General features: G+C 49.7%; 1 protein-coding gene across 1 annotated transcript; it reads right to left on the bottom strand.

The window, feature by feature from the left end:
• Window positions 1-12173: 12173 nt before the first annotated feature.
• Window positions 12174-15274, bottom strand: LOC136533681 (uncharacterized). Its single transcript, XM_066526222.1, has 4 exons — window positions 15042-15274; window positions 13470-13563; window positions 13139-13328; window positions 12174-12287 (listed from the first exon to the last, which is right to left on the bottom strand). Exons 2-4 carry the CDS (start codon window positions 13539-13541, stop codon window positions 12181-12183), a joined length of 369 nt encoding a protein of 122 aa, XP_066382319.1. The 5' UTR covers window positions 13542-13563; window positions 15042-15274; the 3' UTR covers window positions 12174-12180.
• Window positions 15275-22327: the final 7053 nt, after the last annotated feature.

The following is a 22327-nucleotide window of genomic DNA, read 5'->3' on the forward strand; positions in this document are numbered from 1 at the left end:
AGGTATACAGGGTATGGTCCTTGGTACTGCGGTTGACTTGAGCGCCCTGCCTTTACTTGCTCCACTCATTTCCTAGGTCCTCACCAAGCAGGCATCCCCAGTCGGTTGGTCCTGGTCGGCGAAGAGATGTAAGCAGATGTTCGGTGCATCCCTGGTCGGAGACGCGGGTTAGAGTCAGAAGCAGCGTTGGCCAGGCCTTTTGGTTGGAGAAGCGGGTTAGAGCTAGAAGCAAGCGTTGTTCCTCCTTGGTTAGGACTTCCAGTCAGAGAGGTGGGCCAGAGTCAGAAATGAGGCCTTTCGGTCGGAGAGCGCGGGCTACAGCCGAAAGCGAGCGCTGTTCCTCCTTGGCCAAGCCATCTAGTAAGAGAGATGGTTTTTGGGCTGGCCTAGGAGTTGCGCGTCGTTCGCAACATTGTATGCTGGGCCAAGCCTTTGCTAGGAAGCAGGTCCATGAGGGATCTTGGGTTTATGAACCCGACAAGTATAAATCTCGTGTCCTCTAAGCACACCATCTTAGCTAGACGCGTAATACTAGAAATTTACTCATTGGTGGTAACTCGAAGCACCGACAGTTGGCGTGCCAAGTAGGGGCCTTTTGTGCGTCTTGACATCCACACCAGGCCTTGAATGGCTAGTCACAATGTCAGCTGGATCACAAGCACACAAGTGCGCTTCAGGGACCTGGACTTCATCATCATGATGGAGGGAGAGTTGGCACTAGCTCCCACCATCGTCCAACCTCTCCACCCCGCCAGCCTCGACACGATTGCTAAGGCGCTTGAGGAACTATAGCTGCATGCACCGAAGGCCTATGCCTCCAGGAGTGACCAACTCCTTGGCTTTGAATACGAGAGGTTAGAGCACCAGCTCATCGTCTTCCTAGGACCCTGATCGTCTCAGGAGGACCTACGCCACCTCACCTTCTTGTTCACCAACGTCATGGAATAGCTTGCTAGAGGAGAGCCGCTCTTCCTAGAATACCTCATCTAGAGCGCCCCAACGATGCTCCCGCTCGGTGTGCGTAATGCCACAAAGACCATTGGCCACCTTGTGGCGCAACGCGCTCCTAAATTCCCTATGAATGATGAGTTCATGGGGATGACCGAATATGTCATGGAGTCTTTCCATGACCTCCTCATAGAAGAATCAAAGTTGCCCTCTAGCTCTGACTCTAGCAAGGGGAGCCATCACCCCTTTCTTGAGTGTTTCATGGCAGGTACCCCCAAGGGACACATTGAAAGCATCCACAAGAGAGAAGCTACCCCAACAAACAACCTCGATGATGAGGTCAAGGGGGATGTGGGGGCCCCACCTTGCCTACGGATGGAGTAGTTGAAGGCCTGACACTAAGAGCTCGAGGAAGGGTGACTCTAGTTTGAGAAGGAACGCGTGGAGCTCAATTAAGAGATCGAGCGCCATGGAGACAGTGGGCACGCACGCGCCATGCCTGTGACTAGAACTAAAGTATCATGGAGGATGATGAAGCCCTCCCACACTTCACATAGGCAAGCCAAAAAATCACTACTGCGGTGGCCTTGCTCTGAGGGCTTTCGAGGCCCACGATGCCTGAGGACCGTCAGGCCCACCATGAGATTCACATGCTACTCAAGCGTACAGCAGCACAGCAGGCTAAGAGCTCACTGTCCCGATAATGTGAGCTCGATGCCAGACAGCACATGCCCTTAGAGCGACCCAACAAGGATGCGTCAGTCCACCAGGCACCGTAAGGCAGCAGGCCATGCACCATGGTCCTAGTGCATGAGCATCTCGACCACCACCATGACGTGCATGACACTCTCGATGCCCATAGATGTACCCATGGTGATGCGAGGGAGGGGGCTAGCCATGGCTACCACCCTCATTGTGGCAGACTCTACGACAGTGGCGAGGACTAAAGCATCCTCAATGCCACCTTTCCACCGTGGTACTAACCGCCGACCAATATCCCAAAGTACTCTAAGGAAACAAACCCTAGACTATGGCTCAAGGATTATTGGCTTGCTTACCAAGCCAGTGGAATAGATAATGATGATTTTATTGTTCGCAACCTTCCATTGTTCATGGCCGATTCGGCACGAACATGGTTGGAGCACCTTCCATCCAACAAAATCCAAAGTTGGGCGGACCTGAAAGAGATCTTTGTGGGAAACTTCTAGGGCACATACAAGCATCCTAGGAACCCGTGGGATCTCAAAAACTACCGATAGAAGGTTGGGGAAACCCTTTGTGGGTACATCCGGTGCTTCTTCTGGTAGTGCAATGAGCTACCTAATGTCACCGACGTCGATGTCATAGGAGCTTTCCTATCTAGGACCACCTGCGAGTCCCTAGTTTATAAGCTAGGATGTAATGTCCTATGAACCACCAAGGAGCTCCTTGACATCGCCACTAGCCACACCTTTGGTGAGGAGGTGGTCGGAGCGATCTTCGACCGCCTCAAGGGCAAGGCAAAGCAGGACAAGGACACCGGTGAAGGCGCCTCCAACTGTCCCAGCAAGAAGAAGAACAAGCAATGGCGCAAGGGCTTGCTCATGGCCACCGTCAATCGTAAAGGGGGTCAGAAGCCCACCAAGGGTACCCTAAACCACTTTGAGAAGCTACTCGAAGGCCCATGCCCGAACCATGCCTTCCCTGTCAAGCATCTCTACAAGGACTATGGCCTCATGAAGCGGTTCTTGTCTGGAGGCTCCAACAAGGGGGGCATAGGGAGGACCCCAAGCCGACCATAGTCAATGCTGAGGAGAAGGACGATGGCTTTTTGATGCTGGATGGCTGCCTTATGATCTTCAGAGGGTTGGTGGCCTATGACTCCAAGTGCCACCAAAGCTTGTGCACTACGAGGTCTATACGACCGAGCCGACCATGCCTAGCTTCCTTCGATGGTTAGAGTCCGCCATAACCTTTAATCAGACCGACCACCTAGAATGCGTTCCATAGCTAGGACGATATCTACTCGTGATCAACCCGATCATTGGCACAAAGTGGCTCACCAAGATACTGATGGATGGAGGCAGCGGCCTCAACATCATATATGTAGAAACACTCGACGCCATGGGCATCGACCGATCGTGCATCCGATCGACCGGAGCACCTTTCCATGGCATCCTACCTGGAAAGCAGGCCATGTCACTTGGGTAGATCGATCTTCCCGTCACCTTTAGGGATCTGACCAATTATAGGATGGAGACCCTTACCTTTGAGGTGGTTGGGTTCCACGAAACCTACCACGCCATCCTAGGACATCCATGCTACATGAAGTTCATGGCCATCCCCAACTACACCTATCTAAAGCTGAAGATGCTAGGACCATGCGGGGTCACCAACGGCACCTTCTTCCAACCTGCCTACTAGTGCGAGGTCAAGTGATGCGAACACACCGTTTCAATCATCGCCTCCAAAGAGCTCACAACCATTAGGAAGGAGGTCACTGAAGAAGCACCCAACCCTAAGCGGTCGGCTGGGTCTTTTGAGCCTATAGAGGGTGCCAAGGAGGTCCTCATAGACCCCAATGTCTCCAAGGGCAAAGTGGTGTGCATTGGCACCACGATTTCCTCTGAATAGGAAAGCGCGCTTGTCGACTTTCTCCACGCCAATAGAGACATCTTTGCGTGGAAACCCTCAGACATGCCAGGTATTCCAAGAGAATTCACCAAGGATGCCTTGAAGATCAGGCCAGGCTCTAAGCCGGTGAAGCAGCGCTTGTGTTGCTTCGACGAGGGGATGTGCAGGGCCATCGGTGAGGAGATTGCGAAACTTTTGGCAGCCGGGTTCATCAAGGAAGTTTGCCACCCTGAGTGGTTAGCTAATCCCGTTCTTGTATGAAAGAAGAGTGGGAAATGGAGAATGTGTGTTGACTACATAGGTCTCAGCAAAGCATGTCCAAAGGATCGGTTTCCTTTACCACACATAGACCAAGTAGTCGACTCAACCTCAGGGTGCGAAACCCTTTGCTTCCTTGATGCATACTCTGGGTACCATCAGATCATGATGAAAGAGTTTGACCAGCTCGTGACATCTTTCATCACCCTATTCGAATCATTTTGCTATGTCACAATGTCATTTGGTCTAAAAAACATGGGGGCTATGTACCAGCGTTGTATGCTCAAGTGTTTCAGAGACCTCATCGGGCAAACCATTGAGGCCTATGTGGATGACATCATGATCAAGTCCAAATAGGCTAACTAGGTCATAGCCAACCTAGGGCAAACCTTCGCAAGACTTCGAGCAAATGGCATTAAGCTCAACCCCGAGAAGTGCATTTTTGGGGTAACAAGGGGTATGCTGCTGGGTTTCATCGTCTCTGAGCATGGCATCAAAGCCAACCCAAAGAAGATCTCGGCCATCACAAGGATGGGCCCAATTTAGAACATGAAGGGGGTACAATGAGTTATAGGGTGCCTCACCATGCTCAGCTACTTTATCTCATGCCTCAACGAACGAGGTCTCCCCCTCTATTAGGTCCTAAAGAAGGTCGACCGCTTCGAATGGACGCCCGAGGCCCTAGACACACTTGACACGGTCAAGCGGTTTCTAATGAAGGCCCTGATCCTAGTCCCTCCAACCAATGGGGAACAACTTCTGCTCTACAATGTGGCCACCATGCAAGTGGTCAACACCGCCCTGGTGGTAGAGCAAGAAGAAGAGGTACATGCCCTCATAGTGTAGCATCCTATGTACTTCATTAGTGATGTCCTATCCGATTCTAGGACCCGCTACCCCCAAATCCAGAAGCTCCTGTACACCGTCCTCATCACCAAGAGGAAGCTACGCCACTACTTCGAGTCACACCTGGTGACAATCGTGATGTCCTTCCCCCTCGGCGAGGTCATCCAAAACTAGGATGCCACAGAAAGAATCATGAAGTGGGCACTCAAGCTGATGGGTCAAGGCATTTCGTATGCCTCCCGGATGGCCATCAAGTCCCAAGTGCTAGCTAATTTCATTGTAGAGTGGACCGAGGTCCAAATGAGGCTAACAGTCGTGGACTAGGAGTACTAGACGATGTACTTTATTGGATTACTAATGAAGAAAGGCGCCGACATGGGGCTGGTCTTCATTTCTCCCCTCAGGGTATGCATGAGGTACATGGTTCGCATCCATTTTCCCTCCTCCAATAATGTGGCCGAATATGAGGTGCTCATCAATGGCCAGCGCATTGCCATTGAGTTGGGTATCTGATGCCTTGACATCCATGGCAACTCCTAGCTAGTCATCGACTAGATCATGAAGGAGTCAAGCTACCACAACACCAAGATGTCTGTGTACTACCAAGAAGTCTACTGGCTTAAGGACAAGTTCGACGGTCTTGAGCTAAAGGGCATCCTACGGCGTCTCAATGAGGTAGCCGACGCGCTAGCAAAAGCAGCGTCCGACCAAGAGCCGGTGCTAATGGGCATCTTCACCAACAATCAGCATAAGCCCTCGATCTACTACGAGGAGCTAGAATAAGCTGGTGATGGGCTGCCCACCCTAGGCTCAGGGGCTGACTAGCGGCTCCATCCGAGCTCGAAGTCATGGAGCTTGAGAAGGATCCAGCGACAGAGCCTGACCCTCTAGCCAATTGGAAGATGCCCTACCTCGACTACCTCCTCCATGAGGTGCTGCCGATGGACAAAATAGGGGTTCAACGGCTCGCATGTCGCGCCAAGTCATTTGTCGTTATCAATGGAGAACTCTACAAGCGAAGCCACACTGAGATCCTATAGTGCTGCATCTCCATCAAACAGGGGAAGCAGTTGCTATGCGATATCCATGGTGGGATCTGTGGTCACCATACTATGCCTAGAACCCTAGCTAGAAACACATTCTGACAAGGCTTCTACTAGCCGACCGTGGTAGCCGACGTTGAACATATTGTGCGCACCTGTGAAGGGTGTCAATACTACGCTCGATAGACCCACCTGCCGCCCCAAGCGCTCTAGATGATCCACATCATGTGGCCATTCACGGTCTAGGGGCTTGATCTAGGTGGACCTCTCCAAAGGACACCTAGGGGCTTTACCCACTTGCTTGTCACCGTAGATAAGTTTACAAAGTGGATAGAGGCACGACCGATCTCTGTGATCAAGTTTGAGCAAGTCGTGCTATTCTTCCTTGACATCATCCATCGCTTTGGGGTCCCGAACTCCATCATCATAGACAACAGCACATAGTTCACCAAAAAGAAGTTCCTCCAATTCTATGATAAATATCACATCCGCATCGATTGGGCTGCCCTGGCGCACCCCGCACAAATGGCTAGGTCGAGCACAAGAATGGCATGGTCCTATAAGGCCTTAAGCCTAGAATCTTCAACCGGTTGAACAAGTTTGGTGAACGATGGGTCATAGAACTTCCCACGGTGTTCTAGAGCTTAAGGACAACCCCCAGCTGAGCCACTGGCTACACACCATTCTTCATGGTCTATGGTTCCAAGGCTATCCTTCCGATCGACCTCGACTATGGAGCGCTGAGACTTAGGGCATACACCGAATAGGGAGCCGATGCGTCCCTCTAGGATGCCATGGACCAGCTAGATGAAGTGCACAACATCACACTCCTCTACTCAGCCAAGTACCAGCAAGCATTGCACTGGTACCACAGTCGTCGAGTGTGGGGTCGGACCTTCAATGTCGGGGACCTGGTGCTCTGCCTCATGTAGAGCAACAAGAACCACTACAAGCTCTCTCCGTCGTGGGAGGGATTGTACGTCATCATGGAGGTGATTCGACCAGGTGCCTACAAAGCTCAAGACCATAGATGACGTAGTCTTCATTAATGCCTAGAACATCGAGCAGCTATGTCACTTTTACCCTTAATATACACACACTCTCTCTTATCAGTTTTCACTATCAACTCTCTGATCTTTAGTGACACCCGACCCCAGCAACAGTAGGGGGTCAGGCCTCACTCGAGGGCTAATAAGAGCATATCTATCTGGTAGACATTTTCTATGCTCGACCCTTTCTTGTGTTAAGACCCAGAAGCGAGGTTTGTGGAAGCGAACACTAAGTAAAACTGGTTGGACTATGAGAGACCTATGCCCTAGCAGCTACAACGTCTTTGCTCACTAGCGTGATCAGAGTTTTTTCTGCACCCTAGGCTTTTTAGCCTAAGCTACGAAAAGAGTCGGTACATAGCTAAGAGTATATCCACCTGGCAAACATTCTCCATGCCCGACCCTCTCTCACGTTGAGACCGAGAAGCTAGGGTTGTGAAAATGAGCACTGAGTAAAACTAGTCGGACTGCAAGAAACCTATGCCCCTATGGCTACGGTGTTTTTGCTCACCAGCGTGATCAGAGTTTGTTCATTCGCACCCCGAGCTTTATGGCCTTAACGACGGAAAGGGTTGAAACGCACTAACCTTTTTATACAGAAAGGGGAGAAGGGCTAAAAAGATTTTTAGCCATAATGAAATTTAAGAGCTTGTCCGTTTAATACAAGTTCGCCGCTTGGCTTATCTACCTAACTAATTTCTTGGGGGATGATCTCATCCTCTATCTCCATAGGAAAGCCCTATGCCAGCGGGTCACCCAAGCCAATCAAACGTCTCGGGCGACTACCGAGAGATGGTTAGGGAGCAGTGGAATGCCACATGCGGGTTATTCCAACTATGTCATAAATGATAGACCCGTATTCCACTCAAACATATCCGGTAAGAGATCTCCAAACCCGTCACTCGTGCCATTGAGGTAACTCCTATGCCAGCGGGTCACCCAAGTCAATCGGATGATTCGGACCACTGTCGAGAGACGCGTCACCCTTAATTTATGCATGTTTTCTCTTATTAATTTCACGCAGCAGGCACTCGTCGCCCATCAGCAGCCTGCTGCCGTCACTGCCTCTGATGGCTCAGGACAGTGGGTCGCCTCGGGGTACTACAATCCTGTGGCCGGCCTCCCTTCTTGGGACCAGACGACCCTCGCCTCCACCTTCAGCACGACGTCGCTGACCCCTCCTTCGTCCAACGAGTGGTACTTCGACACAGGTGCTACTTCACATATGACATCTCAGTCTTCCTCCCTTTCACATGTTCTATTCCCGCGGTATCCTACTCCTTCATCTATTGTTGTCGATAATGGTTCCATGCTTCCTGTTACTGCCACTGGCTCCACAGAGTTGTCCCCTACTTTACGTCTTAATAATGTTCTTGTGTCGCCACAACTTATTAAGAATCTCATCTCTGTGCGCCAATTCACTATCGACAACAACTGTTCTGTTGAGTTTGACCCTGCTGGTTGTTCTGTGAAGGTTCTTCCATCTCGGACTGAGATCGTCAGGTGCAATAGCTCCGGGCCGCTATATCCACTGCGCCTACCTCCAGCACACTCCTTTGTCGCTCAGGCTCCCTCCCCACTGTGGCATCAGCGTCTCGGTCACCCCGCATGAGGTGTTGTTGAAGCTTGCCTCTAGTGTTTCTTGTCACATTCAGGACTGTTCAGATCTATGTCATGCTTGTCAGTTAGGGTGTCATGTTCGTCTGCCCTTTCATTCGTCCACCTCTCGTGCGTCTAGCAAGTTTGATCTTATTCATTGTGACTTATGGACATTTCTAGTTGTTAGTGTTTTTGGTTACAAATACTATTTGGTCATACTTGATGATTGCACTCACTACTTGTGGACTTTTCCTTTGCGACTCAAATCTGACACTTACAGTACGCTTGCCCACTTCATCGCCCACGCCTCCACCAAATTTGGCGCCCACGTCAAGGCTGTCCAGTGCGACAACGGGAAAGAGTTCAACAACTCTAGCACCCGTCACTTCTTCCTCACCCAGGGCATCCATCTTCGTATGTCCTGCCCCTACACCTCGCCTCAAAATGGTAAAGCCGAACGCATTATTCGCTCCATCAATAATGTCGTTCGCTCACTGCTTTTTCAGGCGTCTATGCCTCCCTCCTACTGGGCGGAGGCCCTCTCCACAGCGACCCTTCTGCTTAACATACTGTCCACCAAGACCTACAGTTCTCCACGCCCCATCTTGCCCTGTACGGCATGCCATTGGCGTATGATCACCTACGAGTCTTTGGCTGCAAGTGTTATCCAAACCTGTCCGCCACCGCTCCTCATAAACTCGCTCCTAGGTCTGCCTTGTGTGTCTTCCTAGGCTATTCCGCTCACCACAAAGGATACCGCTGCCTTGACCTCTCCACCAATAGAGTCATCATCTCCCGCCATGTCATCTTCGATGAAACAACCTTCCCCTTTGCTGAGCGCAATGGTCCTAGTATTTCGGCGGACTTTGAATTTCTTGATGCTACTGATGTTGTGCCCGCTCCTATTGAACCGTTGCACAAGTTTTTATCTGTAGGAACACCATCCAGCACCTCTAACGTCAACATCGCCCTTGCCGGTCCCTCTGAGACTGTGCTTGGGGCACCCCCGACGCCTCCGGTGGCTGCTACTGATCCCCCAGCAGACACTGTTGATCCCCCGGCGCCCGCGCTCTACATCCCGCCTGCACTGCGAACGCCAGGGACCCCTCGCGCGCCATGCGCGGCTCAGGACGCGCCCAACACGACTGGAGGCGCTCCACCTCGCCAGCTGTACATCCTGCCAACGCTTCGCGCGAGCTCGCCGCCTCCAGCACCGACCGCGGGCTCCACAGCACCGGTGTCACCTCCTCAGGCACCCCGCGGGCCCTCGCCTCTTCGTCCAGACCGCACCTTTGCCTACCACTACACGCGCCGGCCTCGACCATAGCCTGCTCCAACTGCTCCTGTCACTGCCGCCCCGGCTGCACCTGCACAGGCCGCGGAGCTCCCACTGCCCAAAGGGCTGTTGCTGTCCCTCCTGTGACCAACCAGCACGCCATGGGCACACGTTCGAAGAGCGGTTTTCGGATGCCTGCTGCGTACCACGCTACGTCTATGTCACCGATACCGAAGACATTCCGTAGCGCTCTTGCCGACCCCATGTGGCGAGCTGCAATGGAAGAGGAACACAGTGCCCTGCTGAAGAATCACACTTGGGATCTCGTGCCTCGCCCCCCTCGGGCCAACGTCGTCACCGGCAAGTGGATCTTCAAGCACAAGTTTCAGTCTGATGGCTCCCTCGAAAGGCATAAGGCGCGTTGGGTTCTCCGCGGCTTTACCCAGCGGCCTGGTGTGGACTTTGATGAGACATTCAGTCCCGTGGTGAAGCCTGCTACAGTTCGCACGGTGCTCTCCCTAGCTCTCTCTCGCCGCTGGCCCATCCACCAGCTCGATGTCAAGAACGCCTTTCTTCATGGCAACCTGACAGAGACAGTTTATTGTCAGCAGCCGTCTAGGTTCGAAGATCCAGCTCATCCGGATTATGTTTGTCACCTGAGGAAGTCACTATATGGCCTCAAGCCGGCCCCTCGTGCTTGGTACAGTCGCATGGCCACACACTTGTTGTCCCTTGGGTTTGCTGAAGCCAAGTCAGACACTTCACTCTTCGTTTACCAGCGCGGATCAGACACAGCTTACCTGTTGCTCTATGTTGATGACATCGTCCTCAGCCTCCTCAACCGGCCTTCTTCGGCGGATCATCTCAGCCCTTCAGCGGGAGTTCGCTATGAAGGACCTTGGTGAACTGCATTACTTCCTCGGTATGCATGTTCAGCGCAGTGGTGATGGCCTTCTTCTTTCTCAGCGACAATATATGCTGGACATTCTTGATCACGCCAGGATGGCAGAGTGTAAGCCGTGTTCCACTCTAGTTGACACCAATCCGAAGATTGCTGCAGCAGATGGCACCCCTGTCTCTGACCCTTCAGACTTTCGCAGCCTCGCTGGAGCCTTACAGTACCTAACGTTCACCCGGCCGGATATTGCATATGCTATGCAGCAAGTCTGTCTTCATATGCACGACCCTCGTGAGCCTCACCTTGCAGCTCTGAAGCGAATTCTGCGCTATGTTCGAGGCACTCTCTACCTTGGTCTCCTGCTGTGACCGTCTACTTCGGCTGATCTTGTCATCTACATCGACGCTGATTGGGCTGGTTGTCCAGACACCCGCAAGTCCACCTCGGGCTATGCTGTGTTTTTTGGCGACAATCTTGTCTCCTAATCCTCCAAGCGCCAGAACAGTGTCAAGATCCAGTGCTGAAGCCGAGTATCGCGCGGTGGCCAATGGAGTTGCTGAGGCCACCTGGCTGCGCCAGCTTCTTCTAGAGCTGCATGCCCCTCTCCGGCGCGCCACACTGGTGTATTGTGACAACATCAGTGCCGTCTACATGACCTCCAACCCGATACAGCATCAGCGAACCAAGCACATTGAGATTGATCTTCACTTCGTCTGGGAGCGAGTCGCCATTGGTGATCTTCGTGTTCTGCATGTTCCCACTTCTTCACAATATGCGGATATCTTCACCAAAGGGCTGCCTTCTTCAGTCTTCACGGAGTTCATGTCCAGTCTAAACGTGCAGAGTGGTTGACGATTCGACTGCGGGGGCGTGTTAGAATAGGCACCTATGGGCTAGCCATGGGCCTGGCGCCCAAGCCTATTGGCTGGGCTACCTCTAGGGATTATGGTAGATGATTATTGATTAGGCAAGGATCACCGTTGATTGGGTGTTTCTATAAACCCTTGGGTGTTTCTATAAACCCTTCCTGATCCTTGCCTATATAATGTACTCCCTGTACCCATATCAATCTATCACAATTTCCCGAGACCTATTCGCTCTCAGCTGTAACTAGAAAATTCAGAAAATTTGATCCACTTCTTTAACTAATTATATTCTTATTCCTCAAACTGTACTAACGAGGACTTCGTTGTTTTATTCTTATTAGGAATAATGCAGCTTTATTCTCACCTTTGTTTGTTCTTTCAGCCATCTAGATTGGATAGAGCTTCATAGTGCTCACATGCCAATCTATATCTTGTGTTAAAAGACAGAAACTTGCAGTAAGCCTCTACTCATGGAACTTCAGTTGATTTCCCAGTTCGGGGTTACGCTTGTGTAGTGAGTTAATGCAGTTAGCGTATTTTTATTAGTCATGACATTGGCGTTATCATATTCCAGCATTGGCATAATCTCTCAAAATTAAAATGTACCATAAACGATATTGTGTAGAATATTATGTATGATTCACCTTTTTTAAAAAAATATACAAATAAATATTGCATCATAGGATATTAGGCTGATGCCTTTTGGTGACATAATGCACAACACGCTATAAATATTGGAAGTGCATGAACATTTAATTTAATATTCATCAGTTAGTAGGGAAACTCACATTTTGCTATGTTGAGGTCCTTGTTCTTCAAAGTCATATGATGGTTCTTTCCAGCCAATTGCCTTGCATATTTTCAGCAGTCTCGAGGTTGCCGATTCGTTACCTACATAACCTCTGAATTTCAGTAAAACAATTATACAACCTCTGTTTCAGTAAAGCAATAGCTTATATGAAAAAAAGGAAGCCTAGCTTCAGATATCTAGTTAAGGAAGAAGCATGAGCACTGATGCATATATATACTCAAGTGCATGCCAGAGCTCCTGGCCAACTTTCAAAAATGAAAGAAATTAATGCAAATATGGCCTGTTTGGTTTGCAACTCCAGCGAGCCAAACCAAAATTTGGAAATGCTAAATACGTGGGCAATGCCAAAACTACGATGTTTGGTTTGAGGCCATGCCAATTTGTGTGCAGGGTAAATGTATGTATGAAGAAGAATGAGTGTTTAGAGTAAGGCCGTGTTTAAATCCGTTGAAACTTATAGTGTAAAATGTGAGGTCCAGATGTCATAAATGTTTTTTAATCAAAATGTAGGCAAGTGGGATCTTGTTTTGTAGATTTAATTGCAACGAATACTATAGTACAGACAGATCCCAAAACTGATGTACGGTTTAAAAGCTATTGCCGTTTAAAAATTGATAATCACAAAATTGAAGAATTAGTGTAACCATACTCCTACTGACATATCATCCATGCACTCTACAGATGACCAAGCTAAACTCAGGCTACCATTTCACTTGCCCAAGAGATGCCCCACTGGGCATGGCCAAAATTTATTTGGCACCACCAATGTTTGACCTTGAAGCAAATGGTGGCCAATGTTTGTTGGCTTGGACAAAATATTGGTTTGGTTTGCTAGGGCTCACATCCAAACAGGCCCATAAAGCCTAATTGTTTCAATTGTCGTTTAACACGTAATCAAATTGAAAAGATATATCAGAAACATGCTCCTTACGGCAACCATTCGCTTGACCAGAGTTCTGTACTGCACAACTACTGAGCACGTCCATGGGAGCCTTGCCAGTAGAATCTTCAACTGGAAGACCAGACGACGCTTTGTTCTCCATGCCAAAGACTTCAATTTGCTGTTGTAGTTGGACAGTGGACCCTGAAGCTTCAGTCCTTCTGCGCTTGACTAACAAATCCTACAAAGAGGGCAACTGACACCATCAGAATACAAACACAGATTTAATCTGCAGAGAGAAAAGGTAAACTCAAGCATGTGGCAGTGAATTTGAAAGGAGGATGAGAAAAATGGATGCAAGAGATTTTTTGCCAACTTTTACATTTCCATCTTCTGACTCCACTTCCTCCTTGACTGGCACGCCACTGGACTTATGCTTCTTGGGAGGCTCCATAACCACTAAAGGGAGAGTAGCCCTGACAAGTTAAATTGTTACTAGTTAGCTATATGTTTCTGTCACAACATAAGTATCCACTATAGTAAAGTTTAGTGGCAAAAAGACGTAATTCATTATTAACACTGTTTATTGGGCGCAAGAGAGCCGTACTTTATCTCAGTAATGATACATCACCAACACAGACTAGAAAAATTGCACGTTTCAAAAGCAAATGTTTCAGAGCTATCCTCCGGAAAACATCCTACCTACTGGTCATGCGTATATTGTATAAAAGATAGCATGTATGGTGCTCAGTAAAGTCACCAAAAACATATAAAATAAAATAACTACTGAGTGCAAATTTGCCACACCACATCTATGTTACCACCTATTCAACAAGAGTTATGGCTAACGTCATATGGTGTGCCATTCATTGACAGGGCTAGTACAAATTTTTTCTGTTCAGAACACGTGAATGTTTTTTGAGGATTTGACAAAAAGAAAAGGCCTTTCATGAACCAACTTAAATAATTGTCAACCTTATAATCCATGGGATAAAGAAATTAGAAACGGTAATGTGCATGTGGGGAGGGGAGGGTGTTAGTATTGACATAATTGCACTGCTGATTACTTGTAACAGTAGTGACGACAGAACAATTTTCTATAAATAAAAACTAACAAATTGACAGTTGCGCTAACGCAGCTGGCCGTTACAATCCTTAAAGAGTAAGCTGTTGTAAGATCTACTCAGCGACATACTGCAAGAGTGGGTGACGACAAAATACTGCACATGCAGGTAAAGAACCATTTACATGCTGTTTGGTTCCTTCTACAGTAACGCAAACGTAAACAACATCGGTCGCCAGCTAGTTCAAATATATTCCCGCTGGTAACGTCCGCAGCTCAATTTCATTTATGTTTGCATTTTCATTGGTTCAACAAAATGTTCGCTTCTCTTATAATCCGTCTTTTGCAGCTTGTTTTTTCAGCCGAAAGAGTGTTTTCCTCTCACAGCAAATCAACCGGAACAGTGTTTCGGCTTGTTTTTTCAGCGATGCGAACGGGGCCGTGCCAAACGGTTACATCAACCTTATCCTCGCCAAAGAATTATACTCAGTCACAATAAAGATGCAGATGCATATATCGAACTATCAACGGCGATTTATTTTTTCCAAGTAAATATGAATGGGAATTTTTGAAGAAAAACTACTACAAATTCGGAATTTACCATCAGAAAATGATGCATCAAACGCAGCAGACTGGGGGATATCTCCAAGGCCGGACGAACCTCCTGATTCTTTTCTAAAACCGCGCGGCGCGCACTGAAGCACCTAATCGAACTACGCGTGGTTAGGTCGGATTAGTGGGTCCCGCAGCACACAAATCATCCAACCTATTGAAATAGGGGCAACAAAGGGTTTCGGATTTCATTGCTTTAGAGTCAGTCACAGCAAAGAATAGGTCCAATCGTAGATTGAACCCTAGAACAATCCGTACAACCGAGTTTGTGTCGCTTACCAGCTAAAGAAGAAACCAGAGGCCCGACTTCGGACTGATGGATCTGCACTGGAGCGGATGCAGAGTGGAGAAAGTGGGAGACGATGCCGCTCAGGGTAAAGAGTGGAGAAGGTGCTGTCCCCTCGCCGGCTGGGAGAGTCGGTGAGCAGAAGGGGAGTCGCCGACGGGGAGAGTCGGCCGGGACAGCGTTTTTGCAGCTTCCCACTGGTGCCGCGGAATGACGGAACCGCTGTCGTGTTATCACTTTTTTTTTATTCCAGTTTTGACCCTGGCCCACAGCAATACGCCAACTCGGCAATACCACGCGCTGGTGGACCCCGACTCGGGCTCGCACTCGTAGTTCGGTCCGGATCCGATCCCAGCAGGTTCCTGTGTCTCACGGTGGGATATGTATCCACGCGCCGCGCCCACGGCCTACCTCGGATTCACCACGATCTCGTCTGCTTCTTGAGCGCCGCGACGGTGAGGCGGTGACGCACGAGGAGACGAAGCCAGTCGTCCGTTCCCTCGCCCTCCGGCGATCACCTCAGACCCATAGCCGGTTCGCTTGGCTCGTAAGCCATAACTGAAAGTACTATTAATTGATTTATCGTGTGAGAGAAATATTGTTTGTGAAAAAATACGGCTTATAAGCCAAGCGAATAGAGTCGATCAGCTTTGCACGCCCGGCATCGGCACCCACGTGTCGACGATGGCAACATTGTGCATCCGTTCCACGGACTGCCTCGCGGGCCGCACCTCCTTCGGGGCACACCGCGGGGTGCGCGTGGCGCCCGCGCTCGCTCCTCGTTTGCCAATGCAGCAGCAAAGGCAGCACGAAAGTCAGACTCTAGCCACGACTTCCCCTCCGCCTCATGTGGCAATGAATTCGTCGCGGTCAGCACGTGGACGGACGAACGGGCAGCAGCGCAGGCGCCGGTTGTTAGTAATCTTGTGTGTGCCGGTTAGTTAGGATTGTATGGCATCTTTCTATTTTAGCCAGTTGTATGCGTGTGAGCCCCAGGCTAAGGCGGCCGTGCGCGTAGGAGATCATGGCATGGGAATCGCTTAGCCACGCCCCTAGGCATGCAGCCATGGCCGACGAACGCGGTGCGTGGGGATGGACGCGCACACTTCTCGTATCGTGCGTGCTGTGGCGAGCACAACTCTGTTCTTTGTATTCTAATAAAAGGTAAATAGAACTACAGAAAACGCTGCGCTTTCAGGCAGCACCAAAACCAAGTGTTCGCGTTTGTTGTGTTTGTACTTGAGTCTTGTCTTCTCCATCTCCGGCGTCGTGTCCTCGCCATCGGCGTTCGCCGCCAATTCGAGACTAACAAGTGGCATCAAAGCTAGCTTTCGAGGGACCTCGCTGTCGCCATGGCGTCTCCACCGAGACCCCGTGGTCTTTCACCGGTCGGGAAGGGCGACGGCTCCAAGAAGAACGACAGTAGCAGCGGTTCCGGCGTCAAGACGCCACCACGCACGCCTTCTCCGAGCCGTTCCTCTCCTCGTCGTTCATGCACGCGCGACGCACGCTGTTCGCGCACCCGCGACGCACGTCGTCCACGAGAGGTCATCATCGAGCGTATCACTCAGGAGGGCAGCAGCTCCGGCAACTGGCCGCAGCTGACAAAGGACGAACTATCATGAATGGTCACTCCGCATTGAAAAGATCAAGATGCCTAAGAGGGGGGTGAATTGGGCTAATTCTAAATTTCTTTCAATAATTAAATCCTATTGTTAGTTCAATTAATCCCTTGTGTCTAGAAAGTATTTCTAATGTTCTACCACACAAAAAGTCTTATAACCTAAGTTTCAATCCTACTCTAGCATGATAATTCTATAGATGTAAAGACAAGTATTAAATTGCTCAAAGTAAAGAGAGAACGAGGAACGCGGCGATGTTTTGCCGAGGTATTGGAGAGTCACCACTCCCCACTAGTCCTCGTTGGAGCACCCGCGCAATGGTGTAGCTCCTCCTTGATCCGCGCAAGGATCAAGTACTCTCTACGGGTTGATTCTTCGATACTCTATCGCGGTGAATCATCCACACCCGCTCACAACTTGAGTTGGGTCATCCACAAGCTCCGTCGGATGATCATCAAGCTTCCAATCACCACCAAGCCGTCTAGATGATGGCGATCACCAAGAGTAACAAGCACGAACTCTCACTTGACCACGACAAGCCTAATGAGAAGGGTGGATGCATACTTTGCTACTCTTGATCTCACTAATGAGGGCTCTCTTTGAGATTCTCAAATCTCAATCACTTCACTAGGACCTTGCTCTTCTTGGCACTCACAAAGATGTTTCTTAGCTGTTGGAATGAGCAAAAGTACCCCCACACACGAATGGAGGAAGTATTTATAACATGAGCTGAAAAACAAACCGTTATGTGCCTCTGCGGGGTGACCAAACGCTCCGGTCATGTTGACCGGACGCTCCGGTCAGTTCACCCTAAATTCCAGTGATCAAATGGTGACCGGGCACTAGACAGCGTCCGGTCAGCACTGACCGGATGCGTTCAGTCATGATTTTCCTTCTCTGGAACCTTACTGGAGTCGACCGGACACTGGCCCTCAGCATCCGGTCACTTCACCTCTCAACGTCCGGTCACTTCCAGATGACTTCACCTTGATCAAATGAACTGATCGGACTCTGCGCCAGCGTCCGGTCACACCGAAGCCAACGTCCGGTCAGTATTTGACCCTCCATTCACTTTCAATTTTCGATCATACGTGAATGAAGTTTACTCCAATGGATCTAAGGGCTTTTTAGGAGCCACCTAGTGCTAGGTTTAGCAAGTGTGGACCATACCTAACCCACTAGACTCACCTAGGTCAAGCTACCCGTCCATACCCCCTTAATAGTATGGCCAAAGGAAAAACAAAGTCCTAAACTACTCTAAGTGTCTCTTTAACACCAAACGACATTTAGAACTAGTTCATCCTTAACCTTGTCGTCCATCCTTTGAAAACCGAAACGATTTCCATCGTAGGGGCATGACCACCATGATAGCCCAATCAATCTCCATTACCATGACCTAACTTAACTGCCTCTATAAAACACACGTTAGTCATAGTAATCACGTATTGTCATTAATCACTAAAACCCAACTAGGGACCTAGATACTTTTAATCTCCCCCTTTTTGGTGATTGATGACAATACCACCTCGAGTATGTGAAAGAGTTGAGGTTTTTAACATGCTTGGTTCATATAAGCTTTTGACAATAAGAACAAAAGAGTTAGGCAAGCTTATATGACCCAAGCCAATATGATGTACTCAAAAGATATAGAATAAACATGAGTACAAGTAATAAAGCTCATTTGCATCGGAGTAAAACACGGAAGCAAAGCAAATGAGCATAGCACAAGTGATATGACATATAAATAATTCAAAGTAGAGAGCACACATATCATATATCACGATCACGTAGATATCACTATTATATAAATATAGTTTGATACATAAAAGTAAACACACGAATGCATAATAGTGTATCACACATAAAACTCCAAATATAATAGATAATCTAATAGATAAACTAAGCTCCCCCTAGATATGTCGCTCCCCCTAAGACTAACATACTCTATCCCTTTTCCCTTTTGGCGTCAAACACTAAAACCTAAGGGTCGATCGGCAGGGCTACAACGGACGAGTCAGGCGCTGAGGTACGAGGAGCAAGCTAGAACTGAGTGCCATCATCATCTAAACTAGAGCTCTGAGCAGTCTGACCCTCTATAGCTGGAAGCGATGCTGAAGTGGTCTGGGTCGGATCAACAACTAGAGCTGCTGTAGACTGTGCAGGACTGGAGCAGCCGGCTCTGATGATGCCACTAAGGAAGAGAGCATCTCTGTAGTCCCAGTAATAGGTGTAACTATAGAAGAACCTGGGACATGCAAATATGGTGGAGTAGGCTACCCTGTCAACTCACTGAAAGTCACTCCAAGACTCCTGGAGACTAAGGTATCTAGCACTAGTAGCGAGGAAGTCTGAGCCGGTGTGAAACCCGTCTGAAGAGGTGTGAACTACGAGGCTAACACTGGCAAGGCAAACCACTGGAACACCTGCTCTGTAGGTGAAGCAAATTGTGTTGGTGGCTGTTCCTAACTCTGAAGCCTACTAGGCTGTAAAGCTGGAGTCATAGAAGTGGTGGCAGGCTGACCAAGCTAGGGTGAAGGCTATAGCGGTGGAATCCTAATAGTTGTCACTACATGCTGCATAAATCTAAGGAGCTGCTGCTGCATGAGGAGCTGCTGCTGATGCATGGCCTGCTGCTACTGTATGGCCCGCTGCTGCCGCTAAAACTCATCCTGCCAAGTCTGAGGCTGTGCAAAAGTGGCGGCGGTCTCCTGAGCCTGGCGAGCCTGATCCTGCCTCATCCGCTCAAGTATGACAAGTAGAGACGGGTCTATCTATGGTGCAGGTGGAGCTGAACTAGAGCTACCGGCCTCATGGTCATGTCGACATGGAGGCATCTGAGGAATGTCCTGGTAGTCCTCATCTGAGCTATCACTAGGGTCATTCTCGACCATCCCCTCCTGCTGAGCATCAAGCTGCTCCTCCTCTATAGCTGCTATGCCCCTAATAGTCTCATCCTGCTGAGTTGTAGTCTCTGGCACCTCTGGATGTCGGATCAGCTGGCTAGGTGTCCTCATTGCACTATGTCAGATCATCTGAGTCATGTTGTATGTAGAAAACTCTATAGTAGCACCACTTACTCTGCCAGCATCTCTGGTGGCCTCACAGTAATTACCCTGTGGATCAAGAATGTAATCCAGTGAGCATACGACAGCTGCCTATGACCCCTGAACCCCTCTGCAATACTATCCTCCATCTCTGATAGAAGGACATCCTAAATGTCAAACACTGTCTGCTACATTAGAGAGTTCAGTAACCATAACTGTACGCGAGTCAAGCCCTCGCGATACCCCATCCTCGAAAGCAGTATCCCCCTCATAATGGCATTAAGCACTCTAGCAGTGGGAGTGAGATCACTGGGTGTCCTGCTAGACCCCTCGCCGAATGGCTCTATAAAGCAGTGGTGGACTAGATCTGTAGGGGGCACCATACTGCCATGAGGGCGTCTGGGGGCGCCGTTTATCCATAGCAAACCTCATGTATCCGGACGGGCTGCTCCTAAAGCCTGAGTATCTCTTTGACTCTAGTGCTCGTCAGCCTATAATCTCTGCTACTGAATGCAAAGTGTATAAATCTGTGCTGCAGGTTAATCCAAAGAGAAGCATAGAACTGACGGACCCAAGATGGAACATATAAGCCTGTCCATCCAAGTAAATCTATCAGCCCTGGCAGGTAAGCTAGGTAAGGGCAAATATGTAGTCCAGCTGCTGCTATAATGGTCTCAATATTGCACACCCTTTGAGATCTAAATATTGTCCCACTGTTAAGATATGCATTATAAAAATCTTCCTACAGAGGTGTGTAGAAACCCTCTGAAGCACGCTTATCCCGCCTCGATGGAAACCACTGCTCAAAGTCCACAAATCTGAGCTACTAAACCTGCTTGGTTATGGCGACCCTCAAATTCAAGTGGGTCACTGGAGGTGGACCCTATGGTGTAGGCGGTGGACGTGAACCCCTTCGCTGGGTCTTTGATCTTGGAGTGACTAGAGCATAGGTATGACTAGAGCGGCGAAGCTATGGCTGAGATGCCTGCTCTGTCTCCTCAGCCTACTCTCCCTCCTGAGTCTGCTCTGTTGGCCGTGGCTTCTGCTGTGACCCCCCATGAGGCTGACTCACATCCAAGACAACAAACTATCCCACAACCATGATAGTCCCAGCTAGACCACCATGACAGCGCTCAACCTGCTCTAGTGTAGCCCTCATAGACGGAGAGAGCTGATCTATAATTTGGACTCCACTCCTAGCACCTCCTGCCTCTGCACGCTCTGCTGCTGCTGCAACTGCGGCTGCTCTAGCTGTATCTGTATCTGGATACTTCTGCTTCTTTGTTGCAAGCTTCTTCATCGCCTTGCCTTTTGGATCTACAGGCAAGCGAGGCGGGGGTCTCAAATCCTCATCACCGGGACCTCCTCAAACATTCTTGACATGAGCCATCTGATGAATTTGAAAAGAACAACTGCCGCTGACAAGAATCAACTGCCAACTATCACTTCCGAGGCTTGGCCTCGATCCGTACTCGTGAGCTTGGCCCCAAGTTGACTGACAACTACAAATAGGATCTCAACGGCACTGACTCGCTGTACGATAGAATAGATAGGATATACAAATAATCATAATATATCTAAAGATGCAAAACCCTAAGAAAGCAAGCAATTAGGTATGAAATTAGAATCGAGGGCTTGCTACCTGATGAACCGGCAAAACAATGAGAAGAGGAACGGATCGGGGAACCACTAGGTCAGCAATAGGAGATTAGGGTTACGGTGACAGCTCTAAGGCGCTGGACGGTGGCACTAGATGGAGATGGGTCTTCGATGAGGTTGCAATGGGGGCGCTAGGGCACGACGGTGGCACTAGAGCACGGAGGGTGTGGACGGCACGGGTAGGGCACGGCGCTGGCACAGGCAGGGCATGATGCTAGCGGTGGCATAGGGCGCAGGCAGTAGCGGCGCGGCAGGGCACGGCGGTGGTGGCGCACGGTGTGGGCATCGGCGGCACAGTAGGGCGCGACGGTGTGGCTGCGAGCAAGGAAGGCGCGAGCGGCGGCATAGAGGAGCAACGCGGGCGTGGTGTTCCGGCAGGCAGCGAGGCATGGCTATGCAGCGGTGGAGGCGAGCTTGGCGGTGCTAGGGTGCGGAATAGGGATAGGTCAAACATACACACGGTGATTTATAGTGGCCCCCATGGAGTAGAAATGGAAACAGAGAAAAGAGTTGGAATTCCGCACATTTTCTACTGACCAGATGCTCTGGTGGCAGCGACCGGACGCTGCCACCCAACGTCCAGTCGATTCCAGAGAGGTCCAAAGCCCCTAGAATCACGACCGGACATGTCCAGTGAACACCGATCGGATGTAGCCAGAGTCCGGTGCAAGCTGCCTTCATCGTCTTCGATCGACCGGACGCTGGATCGCCATCTGACCGGACGCTAGGAAGACACTGTTTCAGCGTCTGGTCACTCCTTCTCAGCAGCAGTTCACCTCTTGTGAACTGATTGGATGCTAGACATCATAGTCCCGTGCAGTGTCCGGTCACCCTTTTTCCAGCAAATCTTCAAAGTCATTCGTGCTGCCTGTTCCCAATCAAGTCCCAACTCCAATAAGATCCAAATAAACACTAATTAGGACTGATATGAGTGATCTCTCTCAAATCCTCAAA

The sequence above is a fragment of the Miscanthus floridulus genome, unplaced genomic scaffold (genome assembly GCF_019320115.1).
Source record: "Miscanthus floridulus cultivar M001 unplaced genomic scaffold, ASM1932011v1 os_1094_4_5, whole genome shotgun sequence".
In the NCBI taxonomy this organism is placed as follows: Eukaryota; Viridiplantae; Streptophyta; class Magnoliopsida; order Poales; family Poaceae; genus Miscanthus; species Miscanthus floridulus.